A 19037-nucleotide genomic window follows, 5' to 3' on the forward strand; every position below is an offset into this window, starting at 1 on the left:
CATCAAGAACTTCAAGGAGAGCGGTTCAATTGTTGTGAAGAAGGCTTCAGGGCACCCAAGAAAGTCCAGCAAGCGCCAGGACCGTCTCCTAATGTTGATTCAGCTGCAGAATCGGGGCACCACCAGTACAGAGCTTGCTCAGGAATGGCAGCAGGCAGGTGTGAGTGCATCTGCATGCACAGTGAGGCGAAGACTTTTGAAGGATGGCCTGGTGTCAAGAAGGGCAGCAAAGAAGCCACTTCTCTTCAGGAAAAACATCAGGGACAGACTGATATTCTGCAAAAGGTACAGGGATTGGACTGCTGAGGACTGGGGTAAAGTCATTTTCTCTGATGAATCCCCTTTCCGATTGTTTGGGGAATCCGGAAAAAACCTTGTCCAGAGAAGACAAGGTGAGCGCTACCATCAGTCCTGTGTCATGCCAACAGTAAAGCATCCTGAGACCATTCATGTGTGGGGTTGCTTCTCAGTTAAGGGAGTGGGCTCACTCAGAATTTTGCTTCAGAACACAGCCATGAATAAAGAATGGTACCAACACATCCTCCGAGAGCAACTTCTCCCAACCATCCAGGAACAGTTCGGTGACGAACAATGCCTTTTCCAGCATGATGGAGCACCTTGCCATAAGGCATAAGTGATAACTAAGTGGCTCGGGGAACAAAACATCGATATTTTGGGTCTAAGGCCAGGAAACTCCCCAGACCTTAATCCCATTGAATTGAGAACTTGTGGTCAATCCTCAAGAGGTGGGTGGACAAACAAAAACCCACAAATTCTGACAAACTCCAAGCATTGATTATGCAAGAATGGGCTGCCATCAGTCAGGATGTGGCCCAGAAGTTAATTGACAGCATACCAGGGGGGATTGCAGAGGTCTTGAAAAAGAAGGGTCAACACTGCAAATATTGACTCTTTGCATCAACCTCATGTAATTGTCAATAAAAGCCTTTGACACTTATGAAATGCTTGTAATTATAATTCAGTATTCCATAGTAACATCTGACAAAAATATCTAAAGACAGTGAAGCAGCAAACTGTGTGGAAATTTATATTTGTGTCATTCTCAAAACTTTTGGCCATGACTGTACAGGAAAACAGTGCTTTAGATTAGTGTGATAAACACCTGGATAATGCTCAGCAGCCATGACAGAGTGTGCGTTGATTGTTTGTGTGTCTAACTAACCTGTACGCGGGCCTCAGTGAGCTTGGTCCTCTGGGCCAGCTCTTCCCTGGTGTAGATGTCTGGGTAGTGTGTCCTCTCAAAGGCCTTCTCCAGCTCCTCCAGCTGCTCGGCTGTGAAGGTGGTGCGGCTTCGACGCTGCTTCCTCTTCAAGGGAAGGTCCGGCTCCGACTCCACGTCTGAACCCTCGTCTGTACGATTACCTGGGCCAAAGGGGAAGAGGGAGAAGAGGGGAAGAGCCAGCTCAGTTAATACTAGGAAATGCACTAAAATAATACAAGGGAATTTAGTAACAATGGAAGGGAAGTCCATTTTATTGGTTAGTTATTTATCTCCTCAGTTGTCTTTATTTATTTATTTTTTATTTAACCTTTATTTAACCAGGTAGGCCAGTTGAGAACAAGTTCTCATTTACAACTGCGACCTGGTCAAGATAAAGAAAAGCAGTGCGACAAAAACAACAACACAGAGTTACACATGCGATAAACAAACGTACAGTCAAAAACACAAAAGAAAAATCTATATACAGTGTGTGCAAATGTAGTAAGGTTAGGGAAGTAAGGCAATAAATAGGCCATAGTGGCGAAATAATTATAATTTAGCATTCAAACTGGAGTGATAGATGTGCAGATCATGATGTGCAGGTAGAGATACTGGTGTGCAAAAGAGCAAAAAAAATGATAACAACATGGGCATGAGGTAGTTGGGTGTGCTATTTACAGATGGGCTGCTGTGTCTGTGTTTACCCTCAAGCCTCTCTTCTGACAGCAATGAGTAACATTTTTTGTTAATTAACCTAAATCATTGAAAAAGGCAATAAAAAGTCAAATTTTTTGTTAATTAACCTAAATCATTGAAAAAGGCAATAAAAAGTAGGGCTGTGACAATACCAGTATCACAATATTTTTTCCATGGTGTCACGTTCCTGACCTATTTCTGTTAGTTTGTTGTATGTGTTTGTTGGTCAGGACGTGAGTTTGGGTGGGCATTCTATGTTGTCTGTTTCTATGTTGGTTTAGGGTTGCCTGGTATGGCTCTTAATTAGAGGCAGGTGTTTGGCGTTCCTCTAATTGAGAGTCATATTTAGGTAGGTTGTTTCACAGTGTTCGTTGTGGGTGGTTGTCTCCTGTGTCTGTGTTTGTCGCACCATACGGGACTGTTCGGTTTGTTTTGTTATTCGTCATTTTTATGTGTAGGCTATTTTCCCTGTTCGTGCGTTTATGTGAGTTCGTCGTCCAGGTCTGTCTACACCGTTTGTTGTTTTGTTAGTTTAGTCAAGTTCGTGTTTTTCGTGTTTTCTTTAATAAATCATGTCTTCAAACTCCGCTGCATTTTGGTTCAATCCCTGTTCCTCCTCTTCGGATGAAGAGGAGGAGGACAACCGTTACACATGGCTAAATAAATGTGACTCTGGATGACAACATAATGATTTTTGTTTCCAACATTAGGGCTGTTTTCCTAAAGAAGTGAAATCAACTTTGTGCTTTGTTTCTTTGTCACGATACTAACGAGTATCGCGGTACTGGTATCATCCCGGCCCTAATAAAAAGGATGGATGAAACCCTGAAATGGTCAATACAAGCCCTAAAAGCCACTTTTTGTGGTTTAGGGGCACAACCCACATCAGAGGCTTGGTCGCTTGAGGGGGAGAGGCTGCAAAGAAGCTTCAAATGACAGCTTTCCCTCTCTCCGAGCACAACAGAGCAAATATTATCTTAATCTGTGGATGTTTATACAATATATAAGAGCCTTGATACCCAAACCTGCCTGAGAGAGAGAGAGAGCGGGGGAGAGAGGCGCCAGAGGCTGGAGGCAGAGGGCCGCAGGCGGTTGGGGGCAGGAGGGGAGGGGGCGCTGGATGGAAGGGTTAATCTACCCAGGCCACCTTGCTGTTCCTCACCACACTATTCTCTCATAATGGCCCAGGGCACACTGCTGCTAAAAAAACAGTACAGCCATAATATACAGAACACTACAACAATATCACACCAGAACCATTCAGTCCCATATTCTGTCTTTCTATGATACTGCTGTCAATAAATGAATTACAATATATCTTACAGTACTTTTATGCATTCAACTAAGCTGCTGCATTTTCGCCAGAGGAATATAGATACTGCACAAAGCCATCCAATCCTGGCCAAGAGGAATGTTTCTGACAGCGAATACGTATTACCACAGCACATTACCATTATAACTGAATTTAGGAAATTGCATCATTTTCACCTCCTCTGCATGTCTATTCAAACTACATGGCCCTTTTCATTTCCTGTTCTAAAATGCATATTTTCACAACTGTGCTCATTGAGACATTGACAAGCCAGTGTTGCTCTAGGCCTAGCTGGATTGCATCATACATTTACAGTCCAGAAGGAGAGAAGGGTAAAGAACAAAAAACGAGAGATAGTCTATAGAACAAAAGAGTTTGTGGAGAAACGCTTTCTCCCCAACAAGAATGACAACCATAATGATCTTCTGAAAGTTAGCCCAGGTGAATCGCCTGTATTGGCTATGGGCACAACTAAGCTCAGTTCAACAAAGCCCTCTCGAATGTTTCAGCATACCACATAGACAAATTGAAGCCAAATAGCCTTCAAATAACAACTGTGAGAATAAAAGAGCAACCAAATCTGGCTGGGTCTCAAGGCCGGCTCTGGAGTTTAATTAAACAAGGAATTATGGGATTATATGGAGACTATCATTACAGGCCACTCGATGAGTCTTCTGAGAACGTCTTTTTGTCCCACTGAGCTCACGCTCAACGATTCTCTGCGGATTACATGCGGCCGCAGGACATGAGGCCGCATTCATTAAATCAATTCTTTCGTCTAACCCTTTTTAATAAAGATTGATTCTGCAACACTGGCTCCCACTTTTGCAGAGAACAGCCTTGAACATACAATGTTGAATATGTACATATACGGCATATCCCTTTGTTGGTTTTCATGAGGATGCGCATAGCAATTTGCCTCTAACTCGCCGTGACAACACTTGAGACCGGCACAGCGGTCTATAGATCACTTTTCAAAGTCACCTCTGTGTCCTACGGGGGGCATGCGGGCAGAGCGGAGGGCTGCTCAGCGGTTTAAAACCAAACAGACACCACACAATTCTACTTGAGTTATTCTATTTTGCTCATATTTCTCTTCCTTTGTGTATCTATGTGATCGGATGAAAAGTTGCGTAAGTGGATATAGGCTAGCCAGTACTTAAAACATTTCAAAACAGAATCCTCCCCCTATACTCCAATGTTAGCATTTTGCAAAGGATTTACAAACAAACTGCATGACAAACAGGACTAATGAGTATGTACTGCCACCTGTCATTCAGCCCTGGTTATAGTGACATGTGTCGTGGCACACGCAGCCAACACGTCTGTTTGTGTGCATGAACTAAAGGCAGCAAGCAGCAAGCTCTCGGTGAAGGTCAACAGCCCTATTAGTAGTGAGTTTGGGAAACAGGGTTGTGAGAAGCAAACCTCATCTCTATCCAGACCACATTTTTCTGAACGGGATGCCAAGATTAATCAACAACACTGGGGCCCCCACATGTACCAAAATGGGCTGTGACAGAAACAGAATTTCAGTTAAATGCACTGTATGGTTCCTCTCATTGTTGGTGCAACACAGAGTTGCATGGCTGTCTGGTTAACATATTTTACTGGCCACCCTATTCTCAGGTAAAACCCTTCAGCAGACAACATAAGACTATCTACATAAACAAACAAGTCGAAATATAATGACACTGGGTGGATTACACAGTATCCACATCGTTTCATTTAAATATGTCTAACATGTTATACTTTATTCAAACAGCTGGAAACAAAGGGGGAGACAGGCAAGCAGGAGAGCAGTAGGAAGGGTCGACACGGGGACTGAACCCCGGCCTTGTGACTGGATTGCATCATATATTTACAGTCCAGAAGGAGAGAAGGGTAAAGAACAAAAAACGAGAGATAGTCTATAGAACAAAAGAGTTTGTGGAGAAACGCTTTCTCCCAAACTATTTGGTGCAGAGCCCGTGATCTATCGGTAACGCTCCCGGGCTCTGCACCAAATATTTTTATTTAATGGTTGTTTGATATTTATAGATGCAGTGCCTCTCGGCCTAAATTATGGAAGAATAAACACTTACTATCTGTTTCCCAGACAACAAAGCTTTTGAATTTGAATAACACATGTCTCCTTGGTTTACAAATCTGTCAATGTTGATACAGGACAAAACGGTGGATGATTAGCCTACTACCTTGGAATAAACTCAATCCCTGTGGGCGTTGAGGTCAATTCTCGAACACTTCTTGCTGCTTTAAAACAATAAGGTACATCCTGATTAGACTTGGGTATAATGCCTCAGCTGTAATTCCATTGGAAGGTTCTGGGGATATTGATAAAGCACTCGTGCCTTGCCTCATCAGTTATCATAGCAATTAGGGCCTAATTATGTATCCCATCCAGTGGGTATGATTAGACAGCCGTGTATCCTCCTTCAGGGCCCTCAGAGGGCTTGCTCAATATTGATTTAAAAATACAGCTTTGTTTAAACAGAAATGAACCAGGTATTGACGTTTCAAGTAAAAAGGGGAGACAAGTAAACATATTATACCGGAAGAGCCAGTTGTTTTACTGACATACTTTAATTTAATCTCTTTACTTATAAATGGCACCATATGTTTCCCAAAGAGATTGTTTAAGCTCTCTGTTATCTCTCTCAAAATCACAGCTTTTTCACAAAGTACTACTATTTCTAACAATATCCATAGTCAGACAGAATGTCAACTCAGGTCAGAACACAACCAACAAAAGTGGTCTTGTCTCTGAGAAGCTGAGCAGTTGGTTAATAGTTTAGCGGTGAGTTTAGTGTGAGGTTTAAAGACGGTCCTCCCTCTCTCCTGATGCTCCTCACTGCTGACCCCACGGTCTGCTCAGAGCTCAGACTGCAGGCAGATGGAATACTCATCACGCAAACCTCTCCAAACCCCCTCCCGGACAGCCCGCTAACCCTATGGACTCTGTTCTTCTCTTTCTCCCATCCTCCTTCTGAGGAGCCCCTACTCTCTCTTTTCCCCCTGGGAGAGAGGCTGAGGTAATATGGCTTAGATGGACCTTAGATGGATTGCTGTCCAAGGCTGTACAGTCAATAAAGACTGCTGGCTCCAATGCTCCACAAGAACATTATGCTGTAATAAACGACAAGCCATACAATAGCAATGTCTATTAGCACTGAAGGGGACAGAGAAAACATATAATGACAGTCTAGAAAATGATCACAAAAAACGGAATCTAAGCTACTCTCCAACACCCACAGCTATAACTGATCACCGCAACACTACAACACAGGAGGCTAATAGTAACGCTTCAACATGGCAACACAACATTCCTCAATGCCAACATGTCTAATATGGTCAAATTTTAACCAATATAATCACATCAACATTGTGTCAGTGAATATTTAGGTAAAATATTGAAAACATAGGTCAGAAATTGATACTTGTACTATGCATGTTAAACCTGTGAGGTATTTAAGGATAACAGGTGATGAAGAAGCCTCCATGATGACACATGGGGTGGAAGCATCATTCTTCGTCTCTCAGATTGCCTCTGAGTCAGTATTAGCTCAACACTATGGTGTGTATCCTCCTCCCTGCCCCATGCAGGGTGTTTCTGATACCAGAACCAATGGCCTCAATAACAGCTATACCTTTCCAAACTACCCAAGACAGAGGGACAAAAACAGACAGGGCTTTGGCAGTGCAGCATTAGCTCATAATGGCTCATTTTGAAAAGCATATTAGTTCCAGCTTAATTACAATCAGGCCTCACGCTCAGTGTTCTGCAGGCATTCACAGGACCAGCCTCAGAGCACCCAGTCACACCAGTTGACTGTGACTGACAGCACATTTTGTTTACTGGTAGTCTTTTTTTCATTCATTCTCACAGGACGAAAATAACATCCAATCTTTTCTCTCTACTTATGTTTGCTTGTTTATTTTGTGCATGCCTTTTGTCGTAGTTGATGTTGCAATTATACTATTTGTCAGTCGGAGGGGAGGAATATCAAAAGACCTAATTATGCAAACAGGCCCTGTGATAAGTAGCAAATGTCTGAGATGGGATCTGCTATCTCTGACATCCATCTGTCTCTCGGCTGTCTCCTGCTCCAGGCCTGAATATAAACATCTCTTCCTGTCACCAAGACTGCATGGGATTCAACCCCACATACTGGAGAGGAGGGATGTTTTCAGGGGTGGGGATCATGCAGCAACATCAAATAGCTGACAACTTCTCCATTTAAATTTTTCAGAGAATGGGGCAGTATTTCTCCTCAATGCACTACCCTGTGTGTCCCTCAGTGTTGCCAAGTTAGGAGAGCCATAGGAGATGATTCAGTCGTCCTACTGGAGGATGGATTTAACATAGAAACCTTATAGTACTCCATGAAAACAAACCATATAGTACTCCATGAAAACAAACCTTATAGTACTCCATGATAACAAACCTTACAGTATTCCATGAAAACAAACCTTATAGTACTCCATGATAACAAACCTTACAGTATTCCATGAAAACAAACCTTATAGTACTCCATGATAACAAACCTTACAGTATTCCATGAAAACAAACCTTATAGTACTCCATGAAAACAAACCTTATAGTACTCCATGAAAACAAACCTTATAGTACTCCATGAAAACAAACCTTATAGTACTCCATGAAAACAAACCTTACAGTACTCCATGAAAACAAACCTTATAGTACTCCATGAAAACAAACCTTACAGTACTCCATGAAAACAAACCTTATAGTACTCCATGAAAACAAACCTTATAGTACTCCATGAAAACAAACCTTATAGTACTCCATGAAAATAAACCTTATAGTACTCCATGAAAACAAACCTTATAGTACTCCATGAAAACAAACCTTATAGTACTCCATGATAACAAACCTTATAGTACTCCATGAAAACAAACCTTATAGTACTCCATGATAACAAACCTTACAGTACTCCATGAAAACAAACCTTATAGTACTCCATGATAACAAACCTTATAGTACTCCATGAAAACAAACCTTATAGTACTCCATGAAAACAAACCTTATAGTACTCCATGATAACAAACCTTACAGTACTCCATGATAACAAACCTTACAGTACTCCATGAAAACAAACCTTATAGTACTCCATGAAAACAAACCTTATAGTACTCCATGAAAACAAACCTTATAGTACTCCATGATAACAAACCTTACAGTATTCCATGAAAACAAACCTTATAGTACTCCATGAAAACAAACCTTATAGTACTCCATGAAAACAAACCTTATAGTACTCCATGATAACAAACCTTACAGTACTCCATGATAACAAACCTTACAGTACTCCATGAAAACAAACCTTATAGTACTCCATGAAAACAAACCTTATAGTACTCCATGAAAACAAACCTTATAGTACTCCATGATAACAAACCTTACAGTATTCCATGAAAACAAACCTTATAGTACTCCATGAAAACAAACCTTATAGTACTCCATGAAAACAAACCTTACAGTACTCCATGAAAACAAACCTTATAGTACTCCATGAAAACAAACCTTATAGTACTCCATGAAAACAAACCTTACAGTACTCCATGAAAACAAACCTTATAGTACTCCATGAAAACACACCTTATAGTACTCCATGAAAACAAACCTTATAGTACTCCATGAAAACAAACCTTATAGTACTCCATGATAACAAACCTTATAGTACTCCATGAAAACAAACCTTACAGTACTCCATGAAAACAAACCTTACAGTACTCCATGAAAACAAACCTAACAGTACTCCATGATAACAAACCTTACAGTACTCCATGATAACAAACCTTATAGTACTCCATGATAACAAACCTTACAGTACTCCATGAAAACAAACCTTACAGTACTCCATGAAAACAAACCTTATAGTACTCCATGAAAACAAACCTTATAGTACTCCATGAAAACAAACCTTATAGTACTCCATGATAACAAACCTTACAGTATTCCATGAAAACAAACCTTATAGTACTCCATGATAACAAACCTTACAGTATTCCATGAAAACAAACCTTATAGTACTCCATGATAACAAACCTTACAGTATTCCATGAAAACAAACCTTATAGTACTCCATGAAAACAAACCTTATAGTACTCCATGAAAACAAACCTTATAGTACTCCATGAAAACAAACCTTATAGTACTCCATGAAAACAAACCTTACAGTACTCCATGAAAACAAACCTTATAGTACTCCATGAAAACAAACCTTACAGTACTCCATGAAAACAAACCTTATAGTACTCCATGAAAACAAACCTTACAGTACTCCATGAAAACAAACCTTATAGTACTCCATGAAAACAAACCTTATAGTACTCCATGAAAACAAACCTTATAGTACTCCATGAAAACAAACCTTATAGTACTCCATGATAACAAACCTTACAGTACTCCATGAAAACAAACCTAACAGTACTCCATGATAACAAACCTTACAGTACTCCATGATAACAAACCTTATAGTACTCCATGATAACAAACCTTACAGTACTCCATGAAAACAAACCTTACAGTACTCCATGAAAACAAACCTTATAGTACTCCATGAAAACAAACCATATAGTACTCCATGAAAACAAACCTTATAGTACTCCATGATAACAAACCTTACAGTATTCCATGAAAACAAACCTTATAGTACTCCATGATAACAAACCTTACAGTATTCCATGAAAACAAACCTTATAGTACTCCATGATAACAAACCTTACAGTATTCCATGAAAACAAACCTTATAGTACTCCATGAAAACAAACCTTATAGTACTCCATGAAAACAAACCTTATAGTACTCCATGAAAACAAACCTTATAGTACTCCATGAAAACAAACCTTACAGTACTCCATGAAAACAAACCTTATAGTACTCCATGAAAACAAACCTTACAGTACTCCATGAAAACAAACCTTATAGTACTCCATGAAAACAAACCTTATAGTACTCCATGAAAACAAACCTTATAGTACTCCATGAAAATAAACCTTATAGTACTCCATGAAAACAAACCTTATAGTACTCCATGAAAACAAACCTTATAGTACTCCATGATAACAAACCTTATAGTACTCCATGAAAACAAACCTTATAGTACTCCATGATAACAAACCTTACAGTACTCCATGAAAACAAACCTTATAGTACTCCATGATAACAAACCTTATAGTACTCCATGAAAACAAACCTTATAGTACTCCATGAAAACAAACCTTATAGTACTCCATGATAACAAACCTTACAGTACTCCATGATAACAAACCTTACAGTACTCCATGAAAACAAACCTTATAGTACTCCATGAAAACAAACCTTATAGTACTCCATGAAAACAAACCTTATAGTACTCCATGATAACAAACCTTACAGTATTCCATGAAAACAAACCTTATAGTACTCCATGAAAACAAACCTTATAGTACTCCATGAAAACAAACCTTACAGTACTCCATGAAAACAAACCTTATAGTACTCCATGAAAACAAACCTTATAGTACTCCATGAAAACAAACCTTACAGTACTCCATGAAAACAAACCTTATAGTACTCCATGAAAACACACCTTATAGTACTCCATGAAAACAAACCTTATAGTACTCCATGAAAACAAACCTTATAGTACTCCATGATAACAAACCTTATAGTACTCCATGAAAACAAACCTTACAGTACTCCATGAAAACAAACCTTACAGTACTCCATGAAAACAAACCTTATAGTACTCCATGAAAACAAACCTTATAGTACTCCATGAAAACAAACCTTATAGTACTCCATGAAAACAAACCTTATAGTACTCCATGATAACAAACCTTACAGTACTCCATGAAAACAAGCATCAAGAGGAACTACACACTCAGCAAGACAATGAGCCAGAGACCAAAATAAAAAACTCAATGGTTAATTTAGCAGAATAATTCATAAAGAATCTTCTCTGTTAGTTACCTGTCGCCAACCAGAAAACAGCTCCAACATGAGAATATGGCAAGGATGTACCTACCTAATGTTAATATGCTGAAATCAACTTGAATGATCATCATCTCCCCAGGTACCAGTGACCTTTTCAGAGCCTGGCTTGGCATTTGTCACAAATTGAATCTAGAGTTGATGATCAACAGCCACTAGTATGGCTACTGTAATCAGCTTGCAATAAACAAAAGTAACTACTCTAAATGAAAAAAGTACAGTTACACTATTGCACAATTTAGATTATGAGTGTGGTTGAGAGTCAACAATGGACGCTCAACCAAGCTCTGACTGTATAAATATACTTAAATTACAACACATTGATCTTCCCCTCTTCTCTCAAACCGTACAATCAGTTCTGTCCACTGCTTAACAGGTGGTTTAGGACAAAGGGCAGGTGTCTCCCGAGAGACTCAAAAGTAAGTGGGAAAAGATCCTTCGCATCACTGTACATCTCATACCACAAGAGTACTATGATCTAGAGACCCATAGCTACTCACTATAACCCCCTCCTCATTCATTTAGGACTAAAGCTGAGCCTCACATCCAACCAAAAATGCGACCTTCAAGTGTTTTCTTGTGTCTCATTGCCACTGTCAAAAATGTGTCTATTTTCCCTCCGATCTACATTCCAAAGGACAATTCCGATACTTGTCTTTTCTATGCTCTGCGATAGAATCACATTCCTTAGAAAGGAGAGAGTGCCTGCAAAACAGGAGAAAAGGGCAAGGGGAGGAAGAAAGACATGAGGCTCTGTAATCTTTGGTTCTCACATCAAACAATTAGCCCCATTTTCTTTTTTTGGGGTCGGGCAAAAAATAACGAGGAGTGGAGAAAGGAGAGAAGAGAGGGAGAAGCAGCGAAAAGCTATGCTCTTTTATGGCTCTTGTCATATGGATGAAGGCGCAGCGCGTCCATGAGAGCACACGCTCACCTTCAACAACAGGGCGTCCACTGGGCCTCCCGGCCCTTTCAGCCCAGAGAGACAAACTCCTCAGGGGGCCATTAGAGCATGAATAGAGGCCTGACAGCCCTGTGCAGCTCTGCGGGGCATCCATAAACGCTGACATATTGACTCCCCAGGCCTCTGCTCTGCTCTCTCTGCCTGAGTGTGAAACCGTGAAGGGCATGAAGGGTGGATTCTTCTTTTTTATACATACAATCTACCAGTTGGACGTGAGATATTACTAACAATATGATCGTAGTCCTTTTCAGAAAGGCCTTCTTATTGTGTGGGAGAAAATGGTGTTTCTCAGAAAGCGGGTAGACTAGTATATTCATACTTTTATCAAATCTTAAGATTTCCCTTTTGTTACATTGTTGTTATTTGCACAAAGACAAAATTAACAAACAAACGTTGTTGTAGTTGTAGTTTTTCAATGCAAAAACTTATATTACAATTCTGATGGATATTTTGGAAAGTTTTCACAAACAAGTGTGTTAGACATAATAGAACTTTAACTTGGAACTAAGTAACAACTAAAAACTTTATGTGGCTATGATACCAGGAGTAAAATGCACTCTCTCCTTAAAGCGGTGTCGCTCTCTGCTACTGAGCCCAGCTTCACACCAGGTACTCTGGTGTCCAATGGGAAGCCATTCCCTGGGATCCATGCTAATTGAGGTCACAGCAAAAGTAATGAAATGGTCCCTGCTAACTGGCACTGGAACTAGAGCCCCCGTCCTCCAACAAAGGCTCCTGAACCTACCCAGGAAATCAAACAGTAACTCAGGGCTATGAGTGGAGGCATCTGGGAGGAACAACTCATTTTCTCAACAAAGCCAAGGAGAGATTACTTTACACAGAATAGGAATGCACAGCAGACAATTTTCATGCCCCCGGAATGCTTCCTAATTTTCTGGACAATGTCAGACCGTAAATATTTGTCATTGTGCAGGTTTTTATGGTGCAAGGGACAGCTGGAAGAGTAGTGATGGTGTCTGTGAAGTGAAGTCTTTTTTATCACAGTCAAGGGAATATAAAAGTACAAAATCCCCAAACATAATATCCATAATCCATAAACACAGCAATTGTGTAGAATTGCCAACAACGTCCACCATTTTAAAACATGTTGGCAGTCTTGTTTAAGGGACATACCACTACACAACACACCATAAATCTGACAATAACCACCTAATGGTCCCAGGAGGTTAACCCCTATACTAATGATGCCTCTATTACTACACACATGGGACACAGCAAACATAAGGCCTAAATAGGAAACGTAATGGATCATGATGCTGGGTATGAGTCTGACACTGAATTACTGAGGTAATAACCTACGTGCACAAACACTGTAAACAAATAAATCAACAAGCAAACAATTGATTGTGAAAGACAGACTATCTCAAGATCATATAAGCAAGAATTAAAGAAGTGACCGATGATTCACTCTTTCATTTTGCTTCATAAACTTGAATGAGATTCAGTAAATTCTAACTGAACAAACACTAGCGTATTTCCAAATAGTTCCTGAGGATCCAAGAATAATATTTCCTGTTTAGAGGGTTGGAGGGGGACATCAGTAAGTCGTCACAGTGCTTGATATTAACATTTGAAATCTGTGCTCCATAGTGTGGCTTTACAATGTAACGGAAAAGCAAAGCTTTTTGAAATGAGAGTACATATTCCCCAAGGAGAGATTGACAGAGGATGCAGAAATAAGCCCATTAGTTGAAAATGGAGGACCAGGCACCATTTGAAGTTATTTTGCAGGCTAGAATGGCAGCTCCACCCCACCGTTTCAACTCTCTCCATAACAATTTAACTGTGTGGAAAAAAACACAATTCTGATTTGCAACACTTACGGGAACATGTTTATTGTCTTTGTGCATTTTTTAAAAAACGTCCTCAAGCCCAATTAAAACAAATGAAGATTGCAGTTGCAAGGCAGATTAGGAGCATAAAATGGGAAATGTTCTGGACCTAAGTAGCATAGGCTAATGGCGATTTTTAAACTAGCAGACCATGGTCAATGTCTCTCATTCATCACTAAGAGAGCTGGGCACACTGCTCTAAACGTAATTACTGTTGCACATTATGGGGGCTATTCCTGTTTTGTAATAAAATTAGCCAGAAATGCTTGTTGTGTTTTCTAATGCCACACATTGGCGTAATGCAACACAATGTCCTGATCTGTGCCAGCTGTCAAACACTGACGATTCTGACAGCCAAGGCAAATCGGAAGAAACGTTTTAAAATAAATTCTGAGGAAATGAACAGTACACCCATTATAAAATGCACTGAGGAGACAACAAAGGAAGCCAGATAGCCTGCTGTACTGTATTCATTCATATGTCATATGCATTAATAATTTCTCTAGCCACTCTCAATTCTACTGTTTGTCAAAATTACAATGGCTTAATCACCCAAGAAAGATCTATTTGTGTCAATGGTTCCAGTTATTACACTCTCCGCCTTCATATTTTGTTATGATTAAATGCATGGGATTCATGTGCTGGTCATCACTGCATATTTTCCTCAGCAGCACAAACCATCTAAATATAGTCTACACAGTAGAAACCAAATCCAAACAAAACAAGACTGGACAATTGGAAGTGAAAAATAACAACCGATTCCAATATGTTCAACTGAGTGAGACAAAATATGTTTGGACTAGCAATGAATCTTGAGTCAAATTACATGACTGAGGGGCCTCCCGGGTGGCGCAGTGGTCTAGGGCACTGCATCGCAGTGCTAACTGCGCCACCAGAGTCACAGGCTCTGTCGCAGCTGGCCGCGACCGGGAGGTCCGTGGGGCGACGCACAATTGGCATAGCATCGTCCGGGGTAGGGAGGGTTTGGCCGGTAGGGATATCCTTGTCTCATCGCGCTCCAGCGACTCCTGTGGCGGGCCGGGCGCAGTGCGCGCCAACCAAGGGGGGCCAGGTACACGGTGTTTCCTCCGACACATTGGTGCGGCTGGCTTCCGGGTTGGAGGCGCGCTGTGTTAAGAAGCAGTACGGCTGGTTGGGTTGTGCTTCGGAGGACGCATGGCTTTCGACCTTCGTCTCTCCCGTGCCCGTACGGGAGTTGTAGCGATGAGACCAGGTAGTAATTACTAGCGATTGGATACCACGAAAATTGGGGCGAAAATGGGATAAAAAAATTTTTTTTTTAAATAAATAAATAAAATAAAATTACATGACTGTGAATCACAAGCAAACAATAGCAAAACTTGATAGTAAATACTGAGAAGTTGTATTATGTGAAGAGATTTCTAGATATTCATCAAATCTAGCTCATATTTGAAGCAAAGTAGATATACGGGGGGCTTTGAGTGGAAAAAGTGAGAGCTGCTGGTTTTACGGGTGCAGTACTGTAATGCATGCTCTCATATAAAACACTGGTGACAGAGCACTGCTAGTAGGGCAGGAACCAATAGGAACGTTACAGAGACAGGTGTTCTGTCTAATGGGATCATAAATACAAAATAGAACAGTCTTTTTATCTGATGGAAGCTTTAAGGCAGAAATCAAAGATGCCATTGCATGCTGGTTTGGCTCATGATCTGTAAGGCCTGCATAGACATGCTATAAAAACAGAGAGCGAAAATAATAATGACTGTTTACAGATTCACGGGCCATTCATATAACCAAATGTATGTGGTCTACTTGTATGTCACTATCCATCAGCATTGAGCAACTATTATGTGGTTTAAGAGCAAGAAAAATTCAAGTACAGTATAATTTTTTTTATATCAAAAACATTATTTGAAATAATTTCATAAAAAGACCTGGTTCAATTTTGATCAAATAATGAAACTTGTCTGTCCCTTATTCCTCCCTCTGACCCTGAGCTTGTCTGCTGGATAGGACAGTGGTACTAGGCCACACCAGGGGCTACTCCCCACTAGTTTGTGATCTCAATATCCTGAACGACTAGGACCAGTTTATTGCTGGCCAACACTAATGATGGGTATTTCATGACAACAAACCCCATTGTTTCAGGAGGTCATTGGGTGGGTTGATGTGTGCTTGTTTATTGCTGCAAATGGTAAAGGCTTAGCCAAGGCTGTGTTATTGGCAGCTTCCAAAGAGATATTGTTCAGGGGCTGTTTGTGTTGCTATATCATTACCGCAGGAACAATGAGCGGCACCCAACAAACACCACAACTACTTGCTCCTCCTCATGAGAGTTGTGGAGTAGGGAAACGGAAAGGGGGATACCTAGTCAGTTGTACCCCTGAATCAGTACATGCTACACACACCAAAAAGATCAAACAAAAGGCCCCCTATTTTCTTTTTCAAGAGACCTCGAAGAGGGTGTCAAGGGGATATATCAAACCAAACAATTAAATGAGATTGTTGTCTCTTCCAAAAACAAATACTACAGGTCTCCTACTACTGAAACCTTTCCAACTAATCTCCACCACTGAGGAGAACCCTTGTCTCTTCTGGTGGCTTGGCCTAGAATCAGCAGTGAGTGAGAAATAAATGGGCTTTAAAAAACATTGCTTTTCTTGTCAAGACAGATACCCACTCAAGAGCAGCAACAGTCCAAATGTCTACTCATTCCCTTTCCAATCCCTCTAGTGTGTTTAAAGTGACACCTCTGTCTTTGTCTAATGAGAGAGAAGGGCTGTGGTCCCCAAGGGCCAGTGGTCCTGTTATCACTGAATGTTGCTTTCCTCTGGACAGCCCAGTGATTGTCCACTATCAACGTTAATACCCGCCAACCAGAATTCATTACAGCTCTAAATCTATGAATGAACTAGCCACGGGCTGGAGCAAACCAACCATTAACAAATCACTGGCCACAAAAAGAAATAGGTCTCCAAGGACTCCAGACTAAATTGGATTGCCAATACGAACCAAACCACAGACGTTTGAGAAGTTGAGAAAAACAACAGAAGAAGAGAGAAATACTCCAGAGCCCATCATGACTCCACTTGGTAAACTAACACAGTATTGATCGTCTCGTTTTTTGTTTGTTTAGAAAAGCCTTATCCCTGCTAATAGCTGTCTGAGAGTGTAATCTCTCCCTTGTCCTCCCCCTCTTCTATCCTCCCCTGCCCACTCCATTTATATGTTTCTTTTCACTGGGCCTCACATAGTTTGCGTTCAATGTGGCGCTGGGGCTAGGGTAAGGGGCACTGGACTGGGGTGCGATTGTGTTGCTAATGTTGACACCTGCCAGATCAGGCCGGGACTGTTTGGGGCCCTGCGTTCTACGAGCTAGATGCTCCAGGGGTCACAAATCACAGGAATCCCTCTGATTATGGGAAGCAGAGATCCAGCAACTGACTTGGCTAAAGAGAAGGGCTGGACAGAGAAAGACAGTGAAAGAGAGGTCATGATGTCAAGGATTGTTCACATGGTGTTCTATGATGTATATTTGAACTTTTTGAACTTGATAAATAAAGATGTGTAAAAAAACGTTAAAAAACCTAGAGGTAATAAGAGATAGAGAGAGGGATAGAAAGTGACACACCTTTATCAAATAAAAAGAAGGGGACTAATGTGTTTTGATGTATACAACAACATTATTGTGATATTTCTCAAAATCCCGCAGTAAATCAATGCATCAGGTTATTCAAAGAAAAAGAAAAAGCCACTCAGTAATCTGTTATCTCCTTGTTAAGAACGTTAACAGTAATCTCAGTAATCTGTTATCTCCTTGTTAAGAACACTAACAGTAATCTCAGTAATCTGTTATCTCCTTGTTAAGAACATTAACAGTAATCTCAGTAATCTGTTATCTCCTTGTTAAGAACACTAACAGTAATCTCAGTAATCTGTTATCTCCTTGTTAAGAACATTAACAGTAATCTCAGTAATCTGTTATCTCCTTGTTAAGAACACTAACAGTAATCTCAGTAATATGTTATCTCCTTGTTAAGAACACTAACAGTAATCTCAGTAATCTGCTATCTCTTTGTTAAGAACACTAACAGTAATCTCAGTAATCTGTTATCTCCTTGTTAAGAACATTAACAGTAATCTCAGTAATCTGTTATCTCCTTGTTAAGAACATTAACACTAATCTCAGTAATCTGTTATCTCCTTGTTAAGAACATTAACAGTGTTCCAGTCAGAATATGAACTAAAGATTGCTTTCCAACAGAGCAAAAACTGAAAAAAATAGTTTTAAATAATTCTATTACATTAAAACACAGCTAACCACAGCACATAATTTACCACTGCATCTATCTGAGATAAAACTGCTAGCTGATCTCTTTGTCTACAGTGGAAATAAGAAAATAAGAATGGGTGTAAAAAATTACATTTAGCTTACTATTAGATTCTTACCACTACCAGTAGTCGATGTTACAATTTCCTTACAGAACTGACTGAGGAATGGGAAAATGCACTGTTGTTTTTTCATGGAAGAGGACTATTGTCAATTTGTCATTAAGTTGAATGAATTTGAAGAATATTCAACTGTCTGGCTATTATGTGTAGTATTTCTAAGTGTGCAGGGAGAAAATCACCCTGGCCATGACAGTCAGTGCCTGCCCAGATCCTTCTCTCCCTCCCTCTCTTCTGCAGTGTATGTTAATGCAGGAAAGGCGAGATCTGAGCTGCAGCAGAAGAACCCTTTCCTTTTAAACTGCTGCTGTCCAGCCGGATCGTGTCAGTTTGAAGGCCCCATTCAAAAGTGTTCATGCATCTGCCTTTGAGACACAATAGTAGCTAGTTTATAAACTGTCTGCCTGGGTGCCTAAAGGCTTTAGTTCTTATTGTTTTCAGACCCTTAATAAACTTTTTGGAGGAGTTCATCAACTTGCCTGAATAGCCTATACAGCGAGTCTCAAGACAGAAAATAACAGAAGGTTCTTTTCTCCTCCCTCTTCTTTCTCTCCTCC

At 40.4% G+C, this 19037-nt stretch overlaps 1 protein-coding gene across 12 annotated transcripts in view; it reads right to left on the minus strand.

Annotated features, from left to right (window-relative positions):
- Window positions 1–19037, minus strand: part of LOC129815188 (paired box protein Pax-7-like) — a 75393-nt gene that overhangs the window by 40167 nt on the left and 16189 nt on the right. For 8 of the 12 annotated variants that reach the window (XM_055868694.1, XM_055868688.1, XM_055868691.1 and 5 more), the window contains exon 5: window positions 1184–1383. In XM_055868694.1, coding sequence (XP_055724669.1) covers window positions 1184–1383 — 200 coding nt within the window. The remainder of the gene's footprint in view (window positions 1–1183; window positions 1384–19037) is intronic. The other 4 variants (XM_055868695.1, XM_055868689.1, XM_055868692.1 and 1 more) reach the window with 1 other exon arrangement.

The sequence above is a fragment of the Salvelinus fontinalis genome, chromosome 18 (genome assembly GCF_029448725.1).
Source record: "Salvelinus fontinalis isolate EN_2023a chromosome 18, ASM2944872v1, whole genome shotgun sequence".
In the NCBI taxonomy this organism is placed as follows: Eukaryota; Metazoa; Chordata; class Actinopteri; order Salmoniformes; family Salmonidae; genus Salvelinus; species Salvelinus fontinalis.